Here is a 25,861-nt window from a genome sequence, read left to right on the forward strand (position 1 = left end):
GTTGTTAACTGTTTTAAACTGCACTTATTTTTCTCGGGTTGCTTCCTTTGCTGTGCAACATGTTTCTTTTGCCTTTATAGTCTTCTGAAGTGTGTCATAATGCAGTTTTTTTTATTTAAATTTTTATCATAAAAGCTGACCTACTGGGTCCCAAACCGCAGTAGAGGAAACTGTTTCAATAAACCAGGCAATCTGCTTGCACCATGTTTAGCCCACTATGCAGACCAAGCCGGTCTCTCCCTTTCTGACAAAAGACAAGTTTGTTCCACATTCGTGGAAAGTTTGCTTAAACTTTAGTGTGAAAGATCTCCATGGTGCAAGTCATTATAATAGTTGGATCCCTGTGTGCTTTTTGTTATACCTCACTAAGAATAGTCGTGAATGTCTTGTTCATTAGCGATGCCAACATAAAGACCTATGTAGTCATTGGCTAGAGGCGTTAACCTTACGTTGAATATAACCATTGATTTGTGGGCTTTTCAGCATTAGGTTTGCAAGGCTGCTGCCTCTGAGGGGACCCAGAGATGTGCTTGTGGTGAAAGTAAAGGCTTTGTCTTTTCAGTGCCCGTGTGGATCGTGATGACCTGACAAAAAAAAAAAAAAAAAACGCTCCACTGTTCCCCCACCGCATGGAGTTCACATGATTGGACGTGGAGTTGAAATGCAAACGGGACGTTTCTGGCACTCACAGTAGGGCCGTTAGACTTTCAACAGTTCACCTGAACAGCCAGACAACAGCTTTTATATCCATTTCCCTGAAACTGCCTTTTCAGCATGTCTGTGCTAGTTAACTAGTACACAGCTCTTTATGGGAGTTTTGCCTAAGGTTTGGTTCTGGCCCTGAGGGTGGTTCCATGTTCAAATTCAAAGGGAGATTAAGCTACATAATATTGTACTGTATACTACGAGCTGTTGCATTACTTATAGAGTATGCCCTACTGTCTTTATGGGAAATGTTTCATGAAGTACTACATTTTCAGCATTGGGTTAAAGGTTTGGATAATATCTGTTCTGTGATTCAGCTTTTCAGGTCTATGTTTCTTTGCCATAGTCTGCAGGTACCCCACGCTTCCATTTTCTGCGCTATTTTCTTTTATCTTTTAACAATTCAGTCCTTCTCATTCAACAGAATTGCCTAATAATTAAAAAGATAGCAGCCTCAAGATATTTTGGTCTATTTTTTGGGCTCCATTATCAAACTCCTTCCTCATTCAATTAAAGACATTGTTTGTAATTTTGTTGTATTAAACAGCTTTCCATTCTACAACAAACAGCATGTTCTGAGTAATAGCCTCACTGAATACAGCTGTATATGTGACATTTACAGCATCATTTTATTATGATGGACAGCACTTTAATGATCTTTATGAATAGATTCAATTCCTGCAGCAATTTAAGCAAAATAAATACATGTCGACATGGCATATCAAAGGTAATGTTAATACAGCATTAACTTAAAGCTGTTATAGTGCAGAAATGCTGAACAGTACAGCTTTTATGACCATTCAAGGTCGATGAAAAACATTTACGAGCATTGTTATTAACAGAAATGAAGGCAAACACTTGTTAAACTGGTCATTCATCATTAAAAAACAAAAAGTGCACAAAAATCCTTATAAGCATTATTTGCAGTTCAGAATTAAGTAGTTCCAACATGGCCACGCCCATCACAGGGTGTAAAGCCAGGAGAGCAGGACCAACAACACAGGACGAACTTGATCGCAAAGATCAGCCTGAGGTCAGAGTCCATTTCCAGGTGACATTGATGTATTTGAAGACGGGTTCAGAGCACTGATCCCGTATCAGTGGCTTTCGAGGGCTCATGGTAGATATGGGTCTCATCGTTATTTCTTCATCTCCAGGATGCCACTGCCTGGACCTCTTCTCTTGGCACTGCAGATGTTGCAAAACTGAACCCCTGGAATCTGGGAGGCAATACATCCATGGAATAAGCTACATGTTATAACACGCTGACGACACTGACCCATTTAAAGACAAAAAAAGTACAAGCTATGATGTCATACTTGTGAATGGGTAAACTGCAATAAGAGTAAGGGTCCGTTCAAAATGGTAGGTAGCTGCCTCGATGTCCAGTTAGATACCCAGTTAGACAGCATTTTAACTCACTTTGAACGGACCCTAAATGAATATGAGAGGGAAAAATCTCTTACTGCTCCTGAGGGTTGACATTCTCTGTGGAACATGTGTCTGCAGTGAAACACCACCACACTGAAGGGCTGCGCTGTGTCTGAAACACCGGTGGGAAATAAGCAGATGAACATTTCACAAAAGAAGTTGTGTAAAAAGTAGTAAATCTCTAATCTCTTAAATTACAGTGAAGGACTTGACATGATGACTTTGACTTCATGGCAGGAAAGCGATTGTTCTTGAACACATTGGAAAAAAGCTCAGTATCTAACACTCTGCATGTGACTTTAGGTCTCAATGGTGGTGAAGACATGTTTAGCCTATAGGTTTAGTTTATGGGAATTCACAAAATCAGCAGATGTGAATTAATACCTGATGGTAAAATGGTGGTATGGCAGGATTCACAGATGTTCTCTTCTGTAGAAAACAAAATTCAAAGGCAGTTTAATGCAATCCAAACACTTGATTATACAATATGTATGTAGGTTTGGACAATAAAGTTGGAAACAAAATGGCTGCCTACCATCCACTCTGACGCCTTTCATCTGTGTCCTGTGCATCTTTTGCAGCAGGGAGAGGGAGTCAGACACCAGGATCTTCTTACAGCCCTCCCTCAGCAGAATCTGACGAGACACAAAGCAGGTTAGGATGACTGTCAAGGGTGCTCCTCTAAAACATCACGCTTGCCTAAGACGTGCTGCTCACTTACAACCAGTTACCTAAGATATGCTACTCCCTTATAACCAGTTAAAGATCATATAATACACGCACCATAGGGGTTAAGATGATATTTATAACGGTTGACATTTCTTTAGCAAGAGATTTCAGACATTCAAAAAGCCTTCCAAAACAACCAAAGAGGTGGGGGAGTGGAAACACCTGTTATTGGTAAAAGAGTAAGTCAGTCTTTCTAACCTGCAGGTTGTAGTCTTGTAGAATCTTGACCAGTGAGTCTCTCAAATTGGGTATCTCCATGCCTTCCTTGATGCGATGAATGAGCAGGATGGGGTCTACATGGGTACCAATGTTATTCAGCAGCCCTGTGATGAAAGCTATGGGGAGAGCACGCAACGTGTATTAGACAGGCGTTTCTACAGTTACATTTTTATGTACAAACCTTTTTTGTTTCTCTTTGTGGCAGCCAACAATTTGTTTAGAAAGTCAGGTTTTATTTCCACTTTGGACTCATAGTTATCCCTTTAGTTATTTTGCCTTGCTGAAACATGGCCAAGGCTGTTTTTTCTACAGTCATTTTCTCCAGAAACTTTGCACTTACTTTCTTTACAGTTACAGACACAGGTATATCTGTAGGAATCTTTTTCGTGTTGTCAGGCACTTAATACCATTATAAGCCTGTCAGTGGCATACACAAGTAAACAAGCAGTTTGCTTTGACGCAGATGCTTGCCCCATAGGATTACATTGTACAGCTATTTTGTGGTTGCCGATTTAAGCGTTATAACTCAATACTGGACTGATTTCGGTAGTTAATTGTCCTTGGTAACGGTTTAGATACAAAAAAATTGAAAAATTCAGACGTTTCCCTTTAACTTGTTTCATCTCAAACACGTTCGCAGCCCTCCTACTCATGAGGGCTGCAAGGATTCTAGATCTCATTTTGTTGTGCAATTGCACTACAGAAAAGCGAATGGTCACTCCTTTACCTGTACCTGACCATTACTTTATCAGATTTTCTGTGCATCTCCTGGAACATCCTACTGTTCCTCCTGTGTCTTTGATTCGCCGTAACCTGAAAAGTCTCTCAAGCAGTTCTCCCTGGTTGCAACTACTCTCCCTCCTGAGTTCGTTCTCATCTTTAGAGTTGAATGATGCTCTGAACACTCTCTGCTCCACACTGACCTCTTGTGTACATTCCTGAGAGTTTGTTCTCATCATTAGAGTTGAATGATGCTCTGAACACTCTTCGCTCCACACTGACCTCTTGTGTACATTCAAGATTCAAGAATATCCTTAACCTCCACCATCAGTTACATTTACATCTACCTTACAATCAGTTAGTGTTTCATCAATGATTCTTAAAAGGGTTGTCTTAAAGCAAGTTTCAGTTTTTTTTTGCTAGACCTAAAGCAGTCTGATTGGCTGAAGAGTGGCCATTCTACTGAAACTGCTCTTTTATTTGTCACTGAAGCATTGAGAAAAGCCTCTGCTCAGACTTAATAGATTTGTCAGCAGCCTTTGACCCAGTGAACCATCCCTCTCCTAACCTTGTCCAAATTCGGAATTTAGAGGAAAGCGTACACTGGTGGACGTTCATTCAGTGTGTCTTGGTAGGGACAAGTGTCAAAATCTCACCACCTATCCACTGGTGTACCTCAGGGATCCCACCTATTTTTCATTTACACTGCTTCGCATAGGTTCTCCTATCACTGTTATGTGAAGATATTCAACAGCACGTCCTTCCTTGATTGGCTTGAATTTCTGCATGCCTCAGTGATATTTCAGCCTTCAGCTCAATCTTTTGAAAACTGAGCTCCTGATATTCCTAGCCAATCCAGCCATCCCACAAAATATTAATACTTGGTCCAACTGGGTTCATCTTCACTGACCCCAGCTAAAACTGCACAAAACTTGTGAGTTATGTTGACCAGCTTCTGTCTTGAGATGTTGTTGGTTAAAAATCTATACTTCTTGTGCAGGTCCTGGTTATTTCTAAGCTAGACTATTGCAGTGCTATTTTAACAGGCCTACCTGTTTATGCAGTGAAACCATTGCAGATGTTTCAGAATGCAGCGGTGTGTTTGGTACTTGATAAGCCAAAGAAGCTCCAAAGTAACTCCTCTGCTAGTCACTCTTCATTGGCTCCCTGTAGCTGCTAAAATTACATTTAAATCTCTCACTCTTGTCTATAGGACAGCCCCTGGATCGGCACCAGCCTATACAAATGCTGTGGTTGAGTTCTATTCCCCTTTCAACCACGTCGCTCCTCTAATGGGCACCTGTTGTCTTTGCCTTCTCTCAGCAGCAAGGGATTGCAGACTTTATTTGTTTGCGGTACCTTTCTAGGGCTATCCGTTCCAGTGACAGCCTTCGTACATTCAAAAAGTATTTAAAAACTCACCTTTTAAACTGTATTTGTCTGATTAGCTAATTTGTTTGAGGCATACTTTGTAAATGTAATCTTTAAATTTGATATTTGTTATTATTATTACAGTAATAATGTATGGTTTAACTCTTGATATTGTTCTATTAATTGAATTTCATTATGCCTATTGCATAATTTTCTCATTGATTTTTAAAGTTTTTTTATCTAATGTTTTGTAAGCTGCTTTAGACAATACCTTGTCAATAACCTGACTATAACTATAAAACGAGGGTGCTAATCTATTGTCCTTCTGTGGTTCAAGACAATTTGACAATTAGACTTGCTCAAAAAAATTAACCAATAGATCTCTCATGATAAGGTTGTATATAAGCTTAAAGCTTGAACTTTTACATCATTGTGGTAAACCAACTGGTTTATGTGCCTGTTTATCTTACGTGGCTTATCGATGGAGTAGGAGATGAGGTCTTCCCACAGCTCAGCATCATCTTGCTCCTTGGCGAACTCAATGGCCTTGTCTACATCTGCCAGTTCCTCCATGATCATCTGCAATGCTTGCCTGCAGTTGCCCATCCGGCCTGCAGAGGGCAGCAACACAGAGGAATCATTACACAAAGGCAAGAGCTCCTACCGCTTATATCGCACTACTATACATCTTCTAGTCTTCCTTCTAGTTTGAAAAAGTTGAGGTAAATGTCTACTCCTCAGGCTACTTACTGAGAAGGAAGACCGTCTCCTCAACAAAGTTCCTCTGCTGACAGATCTCAAGTGCCTAGACAGGGGCACAGAAATGTGAGTGAGGTAAACCATTAGAATACAGAAATCCAGACTGCATGTCACTGTTCCATGTTGCATTTTCTTTAAGTGTTCACACCTGATGTATTCTGTCAGTAAAAAGGTAACATGTAAGCGAATGATCTCTATTAGATGTGCTACATTATCTCTACATTATCTGAATGCTCTTCGAAGAGCAATGCATGTTCTCAGGGGCAGAGATACAGTTAAGCATTTGGTATAGTTCTGCGGACATGTCCTTATTGCAACTTGGCCGTACGGCGATTTGGCCAGTCCATAGAAAGTGCATGATGTCAAATGTACTAAATATGCAGTGTAATTAACACGTCACCGCCCACTAACTGTGATTTGCGACACTTGCAATAGAACGGCATCATTCAATCACAGATGCAAATTGCAAAATTGAATTAAATCATGGAACCGCCGTCCAACATTAAAAGGAATCAAAAGTTTAGTGATCAGGTAATAGATATACATGCTAATAAGGTTTCATCAAACAGAGCGAAAATACAGGGCAGTTTTACAACCACTCAAAAAATAAATACTCAGCCTATTTGTGCAGCCATAGAAAAAATTCAATTAAATTCAATTCAAAAGTGTTGCAGGCATCTACACGTTCAGAGCAGTATGAAGTGAAAAAGCCATGTGAAGATAAAAAAAGCCAAACAAAAGTAACATGCTACAAGTTAGCAGAAATGGTGATCAGAACACTGATTCCATTGCCATGCCATGTTATTAGACGCATGTTGCATCGACATTATGCCTAAAACGGGTACTAACGTGTTCGTATCAGTGTGCACGGTCACTGTAACTTGTGGAAACCCATAACGTATTTTCTCAGAACAAAGTTAACACGACAGTGAAATCACCTCTGTTAGATGTGTCACATCATCTCTACATTATATCTATGTTCTTTGTAGAGCAATGTGTGTTGGTATGTAGGTGTGTGGGCACGTGTATGTGCGTTAGTCTCTTCACTAGACTGTGTGTGTGTGTGTGTGTGTGTGCACGTGTGCTCATGTGGGATAGCATTACCTTCTCCAGTGAGTGTATGTGTGTGTGTGTGTGTGTGTGTGTGTGTGTGTGTGTTTCTGGGGTTGGATAGCATTACCTTCTCCAGTGGGCAGTGTGTGCTGTCTCGTAGGAAGGGCAGCAGGTTAGGCCGGTCATATTCTGCATACAGGCTGATCTGACGCTCATGGTAGCGTTGGCCCTTGTGGTGGTCCCTCTTGAACAACTTGTGCAGGTACTGCAGAGAGTGGGACACTCTCATCTTTAGTATATTGAATACTCTGACGTCTCATTTAATGAATGATTGATCAATAGAGGGCAGTTATCAGCTATCGTTTCACTTGGGGTTCGTTAAATGTTTGCTTTACAGAGAGAATAAAGAAAATATTTTTGAATGTCTTAAGGGTATTTCTCTTTAGCATTAAACGTCAAATTACATTTGCGATTGCATTCTGATGTACATTTGCAGTAAATGTCACGTTCATCTCAAACAGTTAGTCAATATCTGAAGGCCAATCACTTTAAATACAGAATGAATGTACCCTTTCTCAGCCAAAGGTAATATGGGACTGTCTCTGTCTTCTTATTGGTTTGCCTTGCCAATGGGTCATGGGTTAAAATGAAATAAAACACATTTCCTTTAAATGTTAATGACCCAATAAAAAAAGTCCCCATACTCACGATATGCAGGAGCTCTGGTCTGTCTTTCAATTCCTCCACAACTCTATCCGTCTGTGAAAGCGATGGAGCAGGAAAAAAAAAACACATTCAGTACAATGAACAGAGAGAGAGAGAGAGAAAGAAAGAAAAACACGGCAAGAGATGAGAAGGCATCGAGTTCACCTACTGATATTTTGTCTTCGTTATCCAGCAACATGTCAACAGCTTTCTGAAAAAGGAGAGGAGAGGAACTGATATGTCTGCCGGACAGATCTATACAGGCGCGACCTGCAACCTCATAGGTGTTCCATCTCAAATATAATGACACGCTGGGCCTGTGTGAGAGGGGAGAGTGGGGAGAGACGCCACATCTCCAGAGAATATCAGCCATATGCTAGACGCTCCCCTGGCTAGTCCCTCCAGGATCTTGCCAGGGTTGGTTGGGATTGCTGCAGTGATTTTGAGTTAAATAATTAACCCAATTTCGATCGAATCAATTGCAAATAATGCAGAAATGTCATGACTTTTATGCATTTGTATGCAGAAATATTGTAGCAATAAGATAAAACGACAACGACAATCTCAAGTGCAGGAAATCCTTGAATTGGTGTGATTTGGTGAAAATGCAATAACAATCCTGGAATAACTGCCGCTGGTATTTTGACTTGTAATTCAGACAAGATAACCTCCTTTGGGCAGAGTAGGTGACCAGAGATGGAGACTACAGGTAGAATTTAATGGAGGAATTACATCACCAAATCCTGTTAAGACGATCAATTATCAATATGTTTCAATTCATTATGGAATTCTATTATAGCCCCCATTTTATAATTAATTTAAACTAATATATGGTTCATGTATAATGTAAGAAACATGAGATCTCATTTATACTTGCAGGGTGTTCGTAATAATTAGGATACTCATAACATTTTGAGTTGAATGCATATTTGTTGTATTGGGGTGTGGTCAGTGCGTGTTACACACCTCTTTATCGAAGTCCATGAGCAGAACGATCTTGTCCTCTATGGAGGAGAAGAGGTTGTGTTTGTGGATGAGCTGGTACACATCTTTATGTCTTAGTCTCAAGTAGATCTCCAGAGCGCGATCGTACCTCTGGTCATATGTGTACCTAAAGGATTGGAAAGAGGGAGAAAGAAAAAGTTCAGTAAGTTCACACACGTATCCATTTGCATTTACACATTACATATATATATGTATCTGTATCTTGTCTTTTTTCATGTGTGCATGTTTGTTATTTAATTTAGAGGGGAAAAGTCAATGGAATTACATGTAGTCACTGTAAAGACTACAGAAAAAAAGAAATGCCATGCAACCTGACTTTCTAGACTTGCTGTTGACTAAAGAAAAAAATAATACATGAATCTCTTCATTTTCACATTGAATTTAGATAGATGATAGATATATTGATAGATAGATAGATGGATACTTTATTAATCCAGAGGGAAATTTAGGAAATTCCCCGTAATGTGTATGTAAGAGACTGACAACAGAAATACATATATTGCAAATCCCTATGATATCCCAGAGGAAGTGATGAGGTGATGAAAGACCCATCCCCTCACTTACAGCTCAGCCAGTGTGGTCAGCAGGGTGCTGTTGGTGGAGTCCTTTTTAAGGTGGTCGTTCACCGCCTGCACAATAGTCATGTTGTTGTACAGCTCCCCGGGCCACTCTCTAACGAGCGTGGCAAAACCCTGTCGGAGAGAAACACACACCACCCACACCACCCACCCAACCAACACACACACACACACGCACACGCACACGCGCACGCGCACACACACACACACACACACACACACACACACACACACACACACACACGCACACACACACACACGCACATGCACAGACACAGACACGCACACACAATTATTACTGTTACTGTATTGTCAAGAGGACCAGCAGGTTCCTAGCTCGTGTTAATTCTGCAATAAAAAAAGTCGTAAACAAATGAAAACTATTTGTGATGAGTATGGTCAAATGATAATAGCCACCTTAATAGGGGCATCATACGGACCTCGTAATCAGTTTTGAGGAACTCGTGCAGGATCATCTCGTAGATGGCAGGCCTGAGGCGCAGGTCTCCCCTGGGCAGGTACTGGCTGATGGCCTGAATGGATGGAAGACGGGCATTTGAGACACTTTCTCAAAATATAAATGCACCCTAAGGCAAACAGAGATGTCTTTTTCTTCTTAGTGTGCGTTCAATTATAGAAGTATAACGTTGACACCTAAATTAAGTTGTTACCTTCAGCTGGCCTATGGTTTTGAAACGATAGACCTCATTCTCCCAGAGTTCCATATTCTTCCCTAAGACTTTCTGGCACTTCCTAAATGAAGAGGGCGGAAGACAAAACAGATACATCGATAAAAATGAAATGCTTTGCCTGTAGGTTTCAACAGTTACAAAATATGTAAAGCTAAATCCACCATACCTGGCTGCTGTGTCATAGTCTCCCCTTTCAACCAAGTGATTTATGTATGACATCCCAATTTTCTAGTGAAAAAAGAAAACGTGCATAAAAATAGCTCCATTATCAGAAAGAAGGGGTTAAGACAAGCCAGTCTTGAGGAACGTTAGTACTGTAACAGAGTGAATCCATACCTGGACGTCATGTCGCTTGATGTTCTTGAAGCTTATCTCTGCAGCCATAAGAGCTTCCTGGACGAGTAGACATCAACTGTGTTAATTAGTGTTAATTGATTTATTTTTACAGTTAAAACTTCAGACGAGCAACCAAGGCAGAAAAAACTACAGAAAATGATATCATATCTTTCATACGTCTGTGGATGTATGCGGATCCGTAACTAGCCAACATGGTGGTGCTGGTGTAAACCAGCTTCCTCTCTGCTCACCTCATACTTCTTCTTGTCCAGGAGCCAGTCGATGTGGTCGTCCTGGTCTCTCTCCTTAGCCACCACGATGTCTTTAGGGCTGATGATGTAGAAGAGGGACTCCCCTTCAGCGTGCTCTGTGCAAACAAGAGAAGAGAAGCTCTGGGAGGTCACTTCAAGGTCACACTGACAGGCACATTACCAACTGTGGCATCAAAAAACAACATCTTCTTTAGGGCTTTACCTGCAGCATTTAGATGTAAAATAATTGTTTTACTTAAATATTGTGTATCTTTCCAGTTTATATATATATACATATATATATATATATATATATATATATATATATATACAGTTTATAATTAATATCTACTACTACTATGAGGATATTTGTACTTAAAAAAATTATTATAAAAATTTAATAATTGGGTTCTATCGCGTTATTTAGCTGTTTCTGATTGGACGAGAGACGTTCCATGCCATGGATTATCCAAGAACAACCCAACAGGGACTTTTCACAGCTAATAATAAATCACTCCGCGATGAAATATTCTATAGCGCATTGATGATAACCGTTAATTAAAAATTCTTATAATTCCAAACCAAGACGTTGACAATGGAACTATTTTTTGTTGCGGAAAACAATTGCGAAATAAACCATTTATAATCAATAACTTTGTGTTGAAATGTTAATTTGTTGACTGTAGAATTGTTTTATAAAAGCAATATAGCACTCGGGAGTTTTATAAAAGCAATATAACACTGGGAGTGGGGTAGGTAAGGGATAATCCCATGTGTGCTGTAATGGGCTGCCCTACCGAGGCGGTAGTCCCTGCACTCATTGTCCTGGAAGCTCCGGACGGTGAGAGCGTCAGACGAGATCTCCTCACAGTTCTCCGCCAGTGGCTGGATGATGTCAAGACGTGGCCGTGCACGGAACTCCTCATCCTGACACACACACACACACACACACACACACACACACACACACACACACACACACACACACACACACACACACACACACACACACACACACACACACACACACACACACACACACACACACACACACACACACACACACACACACACACACACACACACACACACACACACAGTGTGAACATGGTAAACACAAAGAGATAATGTAATTAATTGTTAGAGCTGGAATAAGCACTAATTATTTTCATAAGGAAAGTAATTTGTTTTCATGAAATGATTCTACTTTAAAAAAGCAAAAAACAAACAAACACCTGATGCGTCGTACAATCAAATTGCTACATTCTAAATAATTGGCAAGCCTCACCATGTGTTCCGAGGTCTCCTTCACATAGTAGAGGGTCACTAGCTGGTCAGCCAGAGGAGCCAAGCCACTGATGAAGAACTCTGTCTCGAAGGCAGACACTGGAACACAGCGATAGAAAGGACGGGAGGACTTCTTTTACAAACACACCACTTTTTTTCTCTCACCACACAGATGTTGAAACTCATGTGACTTAAATAGTGTCGGTGGTGATTACCGATCTCAACGTAGCGGCTTGGTAGGTCTCTCATCTCAGTGGGGTCTCTCTCCTTTACAGCACATATCTAAGAGACGGATCACTTAACATTAGAGTCTCTAACTTTCACATTGATAGTGCTTTACAAAACATCTCCACATGGAGTGTTTGGACATTTCTTTGACAGATGATAAACAGCTAACAGTGGACCTACCCAATACCCTGCCATAGCACCTAAGTACACTTACACAAAGCATTAAGGCACACACACATGCACGCACGCACGCACGCAAGCTCACACACACACACACACACACACACACACACACACACACACACACACACACACACACACACACACACACACACACACACACACACACACACACACACACACACACACACACACACACACACACACACACACACACACACACCTTGACAGAGGAGCCCCAGCCGATGATGAGGGTGGCGTTGTCCTTCCAGCACAGACTGCATGGGTACATATCTGGCCGTAGACTGGCGTTATCCCGTAGAACATTGGTGATGCGCTGCTTAGTGCTTATGTCATAGATCTTCACTCCCTGTGATGGACGGACACACACACACAGACACACACACACACACACACACACACACAAAGTATTCAGAGGTACAGAAAATATATGATTCTTACAGTAATGAATAATACAGGTAACATATCATAAAACAAATCTTTCTGGTCCAGCATATCTCAAACTTACTTGGATGCACACTTTATCCAAGACCTTTTATTAACTTTTTGAATATTCTTTTTAATAAATGTATTTTAAAGCTGCTACACTCCATTCATGCCCTCCTGCCTATTTCCCACGCCCCTCTTACCACATTGTTGCCCCAGGCGATGAGGTTGGCCCTCCACTTGATGTTGGTGATGGTGCCCTCGCCCTCGTGCAGGATGCAGGTCTTCCAGCGGTTCAGCCAGTTCCTCTCATACAGGAGCAGCTGTAGGCCACAGCATCACACAACCACACACACACACACACACACACACACACACACACACACACACACACACACACACACACACACACACACACACACACACACACACACCGTTACAGGCCACAGCATCACACAACCACCCTGTTACAGTTCCGCTCATACAGGAGCAGCTGTAGGTCACAGCATCACACAACCACACCATTACAGTGAGGAGCGGTTAAAAGCTTTGTGTGTGGTGTGGTGTGGCATTAAAACGAGAGATTTCAGCCAGCCAAAGCATCACACAACCACACCATTACAGTGAGGTGCGGTTAAAAGCTTTGTGTGTGGTGTGGTGTGGTGTAGCATTAAAACGAGAGATTTCAACCAGCCAAAGCATCACCAGCATTGTTTGTCAGGGTAACAACATTTTGATCAAATGAAAAATCAGCCTAAGGATGCACAATAATACAATTCATCAAAACAACTGTCTCGAAAACCTCCCGTGAATCTCTCTTAAAGTGATTTTGTTGCAGGAGAGGGATTCTGCTTTAACACATGACGCTCTTCTACCATGAGAGGGCAGTAGAGCACAGCCGACGAATAACCCTCTGGGTCTCTCGGCCCTCCGCACTCTTCCGCTCCAGGCAGAAAATCCATTTCGGACAAGTGTGTCTTAATTACCCAAATGGAACGGTAAGTGCTTTTAACAACGGAACTCCTCTTGTATCGAGTGTCAATAAAGTCCAGGGATATAGTGTGGGACGCCGCTGTCTTCACAAAGCTGCCGCACCGACAGATATTAGGTTACTTAGCTTTTAATTATGAGCAGGATGGGACATTACACAAATTGGGGATACACTCTGATCCGGAGATGAGTATTTCTCTATTACACGTTAACTGAAATGGATCTAGTCTCCTCTTTGGGCTGAGGTATGCCTGTGTCACAATGCCCGCATCCTGAATTTCCTGAATGTGTTCTTTTTTATTTTCTCTCTTTGAGGTCCCCTTCAGAAAATCTATTTAGTGACCGCTTGTTTCTTCAAACATTACAATCTTTGAGGAACTAGATCTATGACGGCCACTTTCCTTTTTCCTTTGAAGGAGACAGTTCATAGGGTCATGATAATTTCTATATCTCCCACGAGAGTGGAAATCCTAACGGAAACGGCAATAGCCCCAATGGAAAACACACCTCAAGAGGCGCAGTCGGAAAGACATACACAAACTCTTATTACAGCCGAGTGGGTGAAACACAGAGAGAGAGAGAGGGGAAAAAAAGAAGAGAGGAAGATTGATAGAAAGAAAAAGAATTGAAAATGGAAGACCCTTCAATGTGGCTTCCATTCTACTCTTTGGCTATGTTAACAGATCACAGCGCGCAGTATGAAGGGGATGACACTCGCTGGGGCCTGTGCAGACTGAATTGAATTGCCTTTGACAAGATGTGTCTTCAGTCGAAGCCTTATTGATTTTCGTGGCGAGGGTGCATTATGGGAGCCTTAAGCCGCAGGAAGGGGACAGAAATCAGGCGGCGATTGAAAGCAGAGGCACAGGGAACGCTCATTGTGGGGCTTCCATTAGAACTCCAGGCGCGTCACACACGATGGGGTGCGGGGGGGGGTTATGGGGGGGGGGGCTGCTTGACTGTTAACGTGCTGCTCGAGAGGCGGGCGGTCTTCAGACATGTGGTGATGATGGGGATGGGGTCTACAATCAGGACCAATCAAGATGTGCACAATCAAGTCTGACTCATTAACATCTATTTCTCAGAAATGTCCAAACATGCTCTGAACTACTGGCTACGACTAAGGACTGTTGAAGTTCAGATTATCGACATAACCTGGCATCTATTTATATGATGATCTAAATGTAGTTTAGCAGAACATTCGCATTTAAAAGAATAAAATGGAGACAGAGACAAAAAGATAAACGGAAAAAGGGAGAGGCAGAAAGAAAGAAAAATCTAAATTGTGAATAAACTGTCCATGAGTGCAGTGTCCAAGGGTGTCCTTTGGCGTTTTCTGGCTGAATTGCAGATCCATGCGAATCAACCCGCTATTTGTATAGAATCTGGCCGTAAAGTGTGGTCTACATGTGTGGAGACTACGGGTCATCTGGGTAATGACTGTTATTTGTTGTGCTCGGGAGACAACACTTCTGTGGTGAGCAGCACTTTGGGGAAAATGGGCCACTCTCACTAAGAGATCAGCCCCTGCCAGAGGACGACATGGTAAGAGCCTCTCACGTCTCCTGACAGAACAAAAAAAAGTGAGAACAATTCACAATAAAGAGGAGAAATAAAAAGAACAAAAATTGGAGGGAAAATCTGAAATAGTGGAGCACCTCCACATAAATTCCACCAAGATAAAGCCCTTCATGGTGGTGGGGAGGGAGGAAAGAAAGCAGGCATCACATTGGCCAGAGAGAGAGAGAGAGAGAGAGAGAGAGCAGATTCATCAGAAGTGGCTGTGATGATGGCCCATGCAAACATCACAAGTGTACTCATTTGAGTAGATGAGTGTTCAGAAGATACACCACTATGGGCTGAGCGGTACAGAGTTTACAACCCCACTCCCCGCTGTCAGAACCCAAGAGCTTCCAAACTCCAGGAACTACGGAGCGGAATGCTCTTCAGACTCACCTTGTTGCCCCCGGTGACAAACTGCTTGTTGTTTGATTTGCTGAACTGAGGATGGAGAGCCACCACCTGCAGAGAAGAGGAACACATCAAAGACAAGACACGGGTGGTGAACATCTGTAGGCCATGCCAAAGACACCATAACACTCCTTAAGGTACAACACTTCTATTATCAGTACTTCACCACTATAAATACGGTCACAAACGGCAGACTCATGTAGTTGCCATGTAAAATGCGTTTACTCTGATTTTGAAAAAACAGCAATAGGCCCTGAAATTTCAGCTATTACTTAAGTGTGACGTTTACCTTTATTGGACAGTCAAAGTTCTCATGGAAACCTTCACGTGTGTACAAACCAACCACCTGGACCTGAGAGGAGACAAACATGGAAGGCAATGATGGTGAATATCATTACTACTGGGGGAAACAAAATGGGTGCACAAAATGTCTCCATAGTGACCATGAGTGCATTTCAGCACTTAATCTAAGTGCTATAAACTGAACCATCCCAAATGTGTTGTGTCTGAATCAATATTTAAGTGATTATGCGGCTAAAATATAGATTATATGGTAAATTCTGACAAGGTAAATAATGCAGCTTTAGCATGATTTAACTGATATTTAAACAGATAGATCATTAGGCCCTGCTGATGAACTGTAACTGATTAGTAAGTAAGTAAATAATTACCAATACATTAATACAAAATTCAAAACTGAAAATGTCTATAATGCCAAGTTTTAAAAAAATCAAATAAATAAATAAAATGTAAAAATCTTAAAGATGGCACACATTTACTCATAGTGCTCCTTTTCCGTAAACTTCAGGCTTTTGGTGCTCTGAATATTTTTAAATGTTGGTATCCAGGGAGTCTCCTTGAAATGGTTTTTATAGCTGACCCAACATAGATACCTGTGGCCTGAGCTCCTCCGTGTCTGCCTGAGCTAGTTTAACACAAGCAGGACCTGTCATGATGAGACGGGTCACTCGCTGACTCATGGCATTTCTGCACTGTCTATTTAAGACAGATGGATGACATCAAATATGGAGGCTATTTGGTTTATCAGCTCACAGTCGTAATGCAGTGCAAAGCCTGGAAGAGTGTAGGATAAGTGAACCTAAAGTGCGAACACCATTTTTATAGTTTGAGAATCATGGGAAGGAGGGAAAACTCGCTTGTTGGCCAGAGCGTTCCCCCTTTCATGCCTTGGAGGGATTCTGTCATTAAGTGGCATGGTCTTGCCACGGAGCGGCCAATTATTGGGCAGGTGGCATCCCGAACCCTGCCCTCATCTCGGGCCCTGCCAACCAGCCCAACAGCCGAAGGCAACTTAAAACACAACACTTAATGTCTTCCTTTATCATCCTCCTTTGAAAGGAACAATAATCACTCTCTCATGCTTAAAACGCCCATGGTCATAGGCAGAGGAAGACAGGAAGACAAGTCCTATATAAAAAAAAACTATTTCCTGTAAGGGTCTCCATTTTTAACAAACATCTTTTTAAAGGCAGGAAAAAAAACAAGTTGAACTCTATAAAAAAAAAAAAAACACTCCCTCTTTCCATCCGACTCGCACGCTCTGCGTTTCCTCTTAAAGCCGCCACGTTTGGCGTATCGCTGCCATCGGCGGCGAGGTTTGATCGGGGGTTAGGGTTAACAGTGCATGAGGGCGAACATTGTTCGGCACATCGATTTTAATTGGCGGAGGTGCGGCAGGCGAGACAAGATCTTGTTTTCTGCTCGTGGGACTAGCGGGGGGCGCTATCGGGTGCACATATCTGCAGCGAGTCTAACCCCGGGAGGGGGCCTGTAATCAGGGAGAAGAGCCCTGATAACAGTCAGGTACAGATCAATGAGGGGATATCGGGGGGAGAAATGTGATACAGATCGCGGGGAGGCAGAGGCGGAGGAAGGGGAAGTGGATGGAGGTGTTGGTTCTTTAGCATGTACATGTATGCGTTTCCCAAGGCCTTACTTTTGTGTGACAATATGACCAAAAAAAGGAGCTTCGTTGGTGGACAATCTAATTAAGGTTCGAAACGTTAGTGAAAAGCTCTTGAAAATGCTGTTATTTACGTGGAAAGGTTGAGAGGATTAAAAAGAGGATGCTGGATGCTGGGAGTGTAAATGCTGTTTGTTTTTGTCTGGAGACTAGCATCCTCCTCAGCACAATTTGAAGTGGTGCTGTCAGTCAGTTTTAAGGCAGAGAGCACAAAAGGTCAGGAAGAAGCCAGAGAGTGAGTGCATAAGAGAGAGAGAGAGAGAGAAAGAGAGAGAGAGAGAGAAAATAAAATAGAAAGAAAGAGAGAGAGATAGTGACAGAGCGGACTCACCTTCCCATCCTCTGAGCAGATCCCAACATGCTCTCCGCTCTCGTCCAGGCTGATCTGATTGATCTTCACCGAACTCTGGAAAGACAGGAGTTGACAAATCACGCCTGACCAGAAAAAGAACTTCATGCGTCACGAGGCCCGTGTCAGAAAAGTCAGAACAGACTTACGGACAAGCTACTCAAATCACAACTTTCACACAGGCCCGTCCGCAGGTCTGAGCTGCACGGGAGCGTTCTCCCATAGCCACTTGGGCTGCTCTGGCGCCTCGTTATGTTAGACTGCAACTCCACATGTCACGTCAACTATGAACATCGACTGAGAAAAACAACACCAAGCGAAGCTGAATATGCGCACACTATCTCATAATTTCTCCCGTGACCTGTCCTTTTGTCCGACTTGATAAAAATGACAAAAAGATGAGAGGTGAAGCAAAAACCAAGATAACTGACAACTAAACAAAAAATCTATGTGGGTTTTGAAAGGTAACACTGCGGTATCACTTGTCTAAGCATCCCCCGATAAACCTTCAGTGAAGTTATAGACAGTGTGTCAGGCCAAAGTGAAAAAAGGTGAAGCTCAGGTAGGAGCCGAACCATAACTTACAATTTCAAACTTCTGAGTGACATTTCCTTGGACATCCAGCAAGTAAACCTTCCCGAAGTGGGTTCCGAGCGCCAGGAACTGCAATGAGAGATATATATTAGACAAATTAGGTTGGGAGACGCTCAGCATTTTTCGCATATATTTGAGACTTAAGAGGCTGGGTTCATTGGGGAGGATTAGAGATCGAGGCTCACGGTGAGATTTGGGTGGGTGGGTGTTGATGGGAGGGGAGGGGAGACCCTTGGGGCAAAAAGTGTGAAATTGCAAGGGACGGAAAACCCCATTTATCAGTGCACTGCTGTGTGAAATGGCACTTTTTTTTCTTCTGTGGGCAGGGGATGGGTGGGGGGGATAAAATGCCTCAACATAATATATGCACTAAGGACCTTGAGTGTTTTTGTCTGAATGTGCAAAGTCAAAAAAGCAAATTTACAAACATAAAATAATAATAATAAAATATAATAACAACAAAACTGACCAGTGGAAATAATAAAGAGGTCTGTACAACACCCTTTGCGATGCATACAATAACAACCAAGCAAAGAAAAACGTGCACGCTATTATGCTGCGGCTGCATGCTGCGGTTGGGTTAATGTCCCTGAGCGCTGTGGAGGTCCACCTTTTGGAGGCTAGAGGCTCGGCTCCCAGCATGGCCCCCAAACCCAGCCCTGCTCTGCCTCTGACTCTGGCTCTGGCTCACACACAGCTGGAGCCCCCCCCCCCCCCCCAGGATGGGGAAGGAGGGGGATTTTATATGTATAAAAACACTGGCTGGGATTAGCTTTAAAGCAAGAGCAGGTCCACATAACCACGCATGCACTTACACTCACACACACTGACATATATACACACAATCTCTCTCACACACACACACACACACTGACATATACACACACAATCTCTCTCTCTCACACACACACTCACACACACACACACACACACACACACACACACACACACACACACACACAGAAATATGCACACTCACACACACTCTCCCCTGTACGTTCTTCCTGCTAGGTGTGGCAGGTGCCCCCCCCCACCCCCATGCCTCAGTGCAGTTTATAATGAAATGCTTATATTTACAGGCACAGCCGAGCATGTCCAACAGACCCCCCCACCCCCTCCCGCAATCTCCTCCAAATAAAATCAGGCCCAAATAAATAAATAAATAAGTAAGCGGCCTGGGACGGTCAGCCTCGGACGCCTTTAAAGGGATTTACTGCTGTGTGAGGCTCACATTAAATTCCCATTCTTGGGCACTTAAAATATGAGGCAACATTAGGGCAAAGTGGGCGTCACCTGCCTTGTGTGGAGCGTGTGCGTGTGTGTGTATGTGTGTGTGTGTGTGTGTGTGTGGGGGGGGGGGGGGGGGAGAGAGAGAGAGCGAGAGAGAGAGAGAGAGAGAGAGAGAGAGAGAGAGTGTGCAAGTGTGATTGATGTTTGTGAGGCAGAGAGAAGAGGAGAGAGAAAGTGAGAGATGGAGGCGGTGAGAGGCTACATGTGCAGCGAGGGGGCACAAGAGGGTGCACAAACTGAAGGAAGCATGTTTTAGATAGGAGAAAAGAGAGAGAGAGAGAGAGAGAGAGAGAGAAAGAGAGAGAGAGAGTGAAAGAGAGAGAGAGAAAGAGAGAGAGAGAGAAAGAAGAGGGCAATCAGAGGAGGGCAAAAAGGAAGGGGCTCATTACAAATTCAGGCCCACTGTGCCTTTTACTCGCGCAAGGTTGCTTTTTCTCGGCTGAGGTGGTGGGAGAGAGAAAGAGAGAAAAAGAGAGAGAAAGAGAGAGAGAGAAAAGGGTAAAAAAGGAGTAGGGAGAATCCCCAGGGAGTGGAGAGGAAAAGAATAAAAATCAATAGCGGTTAATAAAACATCAGGTGAGGAGACATAACTAGGTATGACTATTCCTCCAGCGTGGCCGTGCATGAGTGCACCCAGTGCCATGGCGATTAGCCATCCGCCCCAGAACCTTCCACCCAAAAGAAAAGGACAAAATAAAAGAATGCAGCTTTCTTAAAAGAAGGGGGGGGGGGGAAGTGGAAGAGAGGAGAAAGAAAGGTGTCCGGCCAGAACAGAAAATAAATCTAAAAAGAGGAGATGAAACAAACCTGCCGTGAGTGGAAAACATTAGACAGGGGCAGCGGTACGAAAAGAAAAGTAGGATGCAGGATGCATGAGACCATGACACTAGTGACCAGTGGTACATTGGGAAAAACAGGTGTCATTGATCAACAGAGCTATTGTATGCAGGTTCTCATTGATAAACAGAGCTATAGTATGCAGGTTCTCATTGATCAAAAGAGCTATAGTATGCAGGTTCTAATTGATCAACATAGCTATAGTATGCAGGTTCTCAATCATGTGCACTACTTGCAGAACAAGGCACCTTCAGTCTCTCAAACATGATGTCATTGGAAGCCCACTGAACCCGCCGGCCCTCAAGATCTGCCTTCGTAAGATATCCACAAAATGTCCACAAAATGTCCACGATTATCTTCTGTTGTATTATAAATACCCAGACAGATTTTCTTTCATAACCTGGCAGGGTGCTAAGAACTTTAATAGATGCACAGCACATGTTGATAGGGTGACCATAGCCTGCTGTGCATGGATAAGTCCTTTCATACCTTATCATGAACAGTCATGCAGCTGGCGGCATCCTTCAGGAGGATCTCTGTCACTCCATTGGTCAGCCGCTCGTACTTCAGTTTAGGTTCCTCCTCGCTTTCTTCCTCCTATGGGGAGAGAGTTCGACATGAAGGTTGGGTTACAAGGTTGTGTTGTCAGTGTTGTCAGTGTTGTCAGTGTTGTCAGTGTAAAACCCCCAACCCCGCACACACTTACAAACACTTAACTCTCTCAATGACACTCGTAATATGACAGAACCATAAAGCAATGCAGCTACATTGCGGTCATGTTTATTATGGTATTGCACTGCTGACATATATCAAGTTTCCATCTGTCTAACGAATCCAGTCACCAACTAATCATGATCCCAAAAAATTCAAAAAGTTAAACTCGCAGCTGATGACCTCCACCCCCCTTTTGATGCCGCCCCCCCCCCCCCCACTTCATATTTTGGAGCCCTGGAAAGAGGCATCAATCTCTGGAACAACCTCTCCTGGCTTTGATCACCTCCTGAGTTTGACCTGTGTGGTAGATTTCTCCTCTCAGAGTTAGGCCTGCTGTAAGCCCTATAACTGAGCCCAGCTCGAGTGGCGAGCAATGCCACGGCAGAATTACACTCTGTTCCTCCCAGCACCTCGATCAAATCTGTCCCCGGGCTGCCTATTCTCCGGCATAAGTAATGCCTTTATCCCTTTATGGCTGTTTCACACACCACCCCAAAGGGTTTGCATTGTGTCGACTTCAGCAAAGCCAGAGCTCGGGATTCTCATAATAGGTGATGCTGCATTTTCTCACCATTTGCCCCCTCAAACATGGTCTCTCTCTCCCCCACTTTAATGCTTCTAGAGTAGGCTGATTTTATCAGAGCCCTCCTGGCTGGTGTGTGGAGTTGCCTGTGATGAGGAAACTTTCTAGAGAGGAACCCCCAGAAACCTAATCTTCCACATAAAATAATAAGGACTCGCTAGTTAGATAAAGAAAGTATTTCTTCCCCAACTCTTTTCTTTCAACTCCCCAAGCCATTTCCTGTTCCTTCCAGATGTGAAATCTGTAATGCTCGGACATTTGTCATGGTCTACAAAGCCATTATAGCTGGAATGGGGAGGGATGGAGGGGGAAAAGGGGAAAAAAATCCCAAACAAACTTTCAACACTGGGAGGGTTGAGTGGGTTGAGGTGGTGGTGGTGGTGGTGGGGGTGAGAAGGGTGGAAGAGAAATGGCTCCGTTTCATATCCCATAATTTCTGCCTCTTGTTAGTGTTGCCGTGGCTGCTAACGCTGTGGATGAGTGTTGTGCTGTCCTTCCTGCCGCTTCTAATTGGAGCCCTGGGGAGCGTGGGATGAAGGCTGGCCGCTCTTTAATTGCCCCTTCCCAGGCGTGGTGTAACCAGCCAAACACTTCTCTCTCTCACTCTCTTTCTCTCTCTCACACCACCATTCTCTCCCTTTCTTCATCTCACTCTCTTTTTCTCTCTCTTTCTCTCTGTCATACAGGCATTCTATGGCCCTTTCCCTCGTGCGCTCTCTCTCTCTCTCTCTCTCTCTCTCTCTCTCTCTCTCTCTCTCTCTCTCTCTCTCTCTCTCTCTCTCTGAGGTTCACTGGTTAAAGCGCTCTCTCCATGTTGCATCGCCACAATGAAAAGGAAGGCTCAGAAGGCAAGCACAAACTAATAACCGCACTAGCACAGGGAAGATTGCCCCCGCGTTCCATTCAATGTGTGACACTGAAAAGATGAACCGCACACCCCCCACTTTCTGCAATGCAATCTTTGTCGCAACCCCAAAATTTCAGGTGGATAACACGAAAACTCCAACACCCCTCCACCCCCCAACAAAACTCCAACTGAGCTCTGGATCTGGTGTCTATTATTGTTGGACCACACAAAATAATGGTGACTCTTTGCTGACAATCAGTGTGTGAGTGTGTTGGAAGGTAAGCACAAGAAGACCCACAAAACATTTCATGCAGGTGCCCAGGGCCCAGGGCACCAATCACACCAGCCTGCTCTGCCGACTGACAGGCCTATTGAGGGAGTGAACTGAGACACTATGGCTCTACAATAGAGCTGCAGATAAACGGGGGCTGGGAGCCGTTCTGAGTGAGTGTACAATCACGCGGTCCGTGTTGTCTGTCTCTCTTTATGTGTGTGTGTGTGTGTGTGTGTGTGTGTGTGTGTGTGTGTGTGTGTGTGTGTGTGTGTGTGTGTGTGTGTGTGTATGTGTGTGTGTATGTGTGTGTGTGTGTGTTTGTTTGTGTGTCTGGGGGGGAACCCATAGAGAAGAGATAGGAAGCATACTTCCATAGAAAGAGATGTCATTTGCCGGGCCAGATTTTATTTTGTATTTTTATTTATTCATTCCGGGCTGCTTTTTTTTCCTTCAATGGCTGCGGGTGGAATAGTTTGTTGTCTTCTTGACATTTCATTCCCTGGATCACTTAAAGACAGGCAGAGCTCTCTCTCTGCAGACTGACACGCTATATTTTATTTACCGATTTGCAGGCATGGCATACTGCACTGTCTGCTGCTCTGAATTCCTCATACTATCTATAGATAGTTTTAGAACATTTCATAGTCATGTGTACAGTGTAGGCCCATGTGTCGACTAATTGTAGATAATCCGCTTCACTTATCCCCGTTAATTGTAAATGGAGAAATTAATATAACCTAAAAGAGAAATTTAGCAGGATCATTTTTTAAGCGAAATCAAGCTAGCCTTACTGTATTGTTACCGTTTAGTTTGGCAGTTTACGGAGTTGACAAGCAAATCAGAGATAAACTGAAAATATGTCTGAGGTTCATGTACATTTTCACCCTGGTTGTTAAAGTTCACTTAATCAAATATTTAATATAAATAAAACATTTACGAAAGTAACTTCGTAAGGTGCTGGAATGGTATTATAAAAGCTGCTTTAATGTCTAATTACCCATCCTGACTGAAAGAAGTTTAATGCTTTTTATTAATTGGATTCAGGAGATTCAAAAATTTGCATCACTATCTTACACAGAACCCTTTTATTATTTTTCTTTACTACGTCCTTAATTTAGAAATTACAAGGACTCATACAGAGCTCAGCCATTGCTCAAATGAAGTTATGGGACAGTGAAATGGTTCTATAAAACTTTCTGTTTCAATGCATTGCTTAATGATAAAGTTGCACAACATGCTGAGTCCCAGGACCTGGAGACATGTGTTACCTAATAACATCTAGCCTAACTACATTTAGCTACAAACTCACACAGGCCACAAGACACAAGCTATGAGATACAACATGAAAGGGTCAGTGTACTGTGTATGTCATATCAACTCACTCACTCTAATTACTGCCTGCACATGACTAAGACATGCTTCTTACCTCAGAATCATCTGTAGATTCCTCACTCGATTTTCTTCCCTGAATGAAGTGAGACATGTCAGAAATATCCAGAATGATAAGTCTGTCAATCACATTGCCACTGCCAAAATACCCTTGTATGCATGTAACTCGAATTAAGACTTCGTACAACTCTAAGAACGTACCCACTGTAATATTGTTTTAAGAATATCACGTGATTCTTTCAGGGGGCCGGTGGGTAAGCCAGTGCATAACCCAATTAGTATTTGTAATTTCCTCTAAAGTAACAACTCATTTTATGTTAAGGCGCACACACAATGCTGTCTGTATTTAGCAAGCAATATTTATTAACGTTGTAAACAAAGATATCAATGAGCAATAGTAGTCATTCTATGTTCGTCGAACGACTGGAAAACATGGACAACATGACAAGGACATATGATAATCATAAATACTCCATACATTTACATTATCTTAGGGTTCGTATTTAGCATCCCCTACACATTTATTTTGAACAGATGCGTACCTTTTCCTCTACTTCCGACATGGTTTCTCTGGATATTTCTACGCGGAGCGGCAGCTGCGTACAAACGCAGGTTTGCAAAACATACACATGAACAATATGCTGTCAGATATGTCACCGAATATCATTTAATTCGACAAGATTTTGCTATTATGAGACGATGCTGCTAGCATAACACATACGCAGACTGAGCTAAGTGAAATCATGTGACAAAAACAGGAAGCTCAAGTAAAGATATCGGGATTTGTAGTTCTTTTAGGTATTGTGCAGTTACGGGCGTTTAGGTTACAATATGTTACAATCCCACCTCGGAAATGATTAAATGTTACTTAGCCTACGTGCCACTATATTTTCAGACACATGTTTTAAGTGACGCCACGAACGTTAGGCTCACTTATAGGAAAGGAGGACAGTCCAGTCTTTCTTTCTTTCCCTCGTTCTTTCTCTCTTTTTGCTAAAGGTGGATGACTCCATCGAAAAGGCAGTCATGTTAATGCCATGCGTGGGCTGTATGATGTTTTCTATGCACATGTGAAGAGGATGGCTAGTGGCTCATGATGAAATGGACCCAGACAGGCTCAGTTTTGATTTGTAGCAGCCTGCTTCCGTAGACTGCAGCTTGGAGCGATCGTTCATGACAGGCTGTCAATAGACGTCCCATACGTTTATGCAGATGGCCGGTGGCATCTCCGGTCTATCGAGGCACACAGGTGTGTTCCAATACGATGGCTATGCAAGAAGTGCAAGGCGACTCTAAGGCCACGAAGCCTCTGGTAGAAAGCTGGCCATGCATTTTTGAGGAGC

General features: G+C 42.9%; 1 protein-coding gene across 2 annotated transcripts; it reads right to left on the reverse strand.

The window, feature by feature from the left end:
• Window positions 1-1,353: 1,353 nt before the first annotated feature.
• On the reverse strand, window positions 1,354-25,237 carry vps41 (VPS41 subunit of HOPS complex). 2 transcript variants are annotated; one of them, XM_080855426.1, is made up of 29 exons: window positions 25,061-25,237; window positions 24,556-24,594; window positions 21,201-21,308; window positions 18,576-18,653; window positions 17,973-18,047; window positions 15,947-16,009; window positions 15,643-15,708; window positions 12,900-13,019; window positions 12,473-12,619; window positions 12,057-12,123; window positions 11,843-11,940; window positions 11,352-11,481; window positions 10,555-10,670; window positions 10,304-10,360; window positions 10,134-10,195; window positions 9,947-10,028; window positions 9,716-9,808; window positions 9,262-9,389; window positions 8,659-8,803; window positions 7,862-7,903; window positions 7,696-7,746; window positions 7,115-7,252; window positions 5,926-5,980; window positions 5,646-5,786; window positions 3,064-3,200; window positions 2,672-2,771; window positions 2,521-2,562; window positions 2,172-2,248; window positions 1,354-1,925 (listed from the first exon to the last, which is right to left on the reverse strand). In XM_080855426.1, the coding sequence occupies exons 1-29, from the start codon at window positions 25,079-25,081 to the stop codon at window positions 1,845-1,847; spliced, it is 2,559 nt and encodes an 852-aa protein (XP_080711552.1). In that variant the 5' UTR covers window positions 25,082-25,237; the 3' UTR covers window positions 1,354-1,844. The 2 variants fall into 2 exon arrangements, with proteins under 2 accessions (XP_080711552.1, XP_080711551.1); XM_080855425.1 differs by having other exon boundaries at window positions 2,521-2,565.
• Between the last annotated feature and the right edge of the window lie 624 nt (window positions 25,238-25,861).

Source organism: Sprattus sprattus, assembly GCF_963457725.1.
Source record: "Sprattus sprattus genome assembly, chromosome: 17".
In the NCBI taxonomy this organism is placed as follows: Eukaryota; Metazoa; Chordata; class Actinopteri; order Clupeiformes; family Clupeidae; genus Sprattus; species Sprattus sprattus.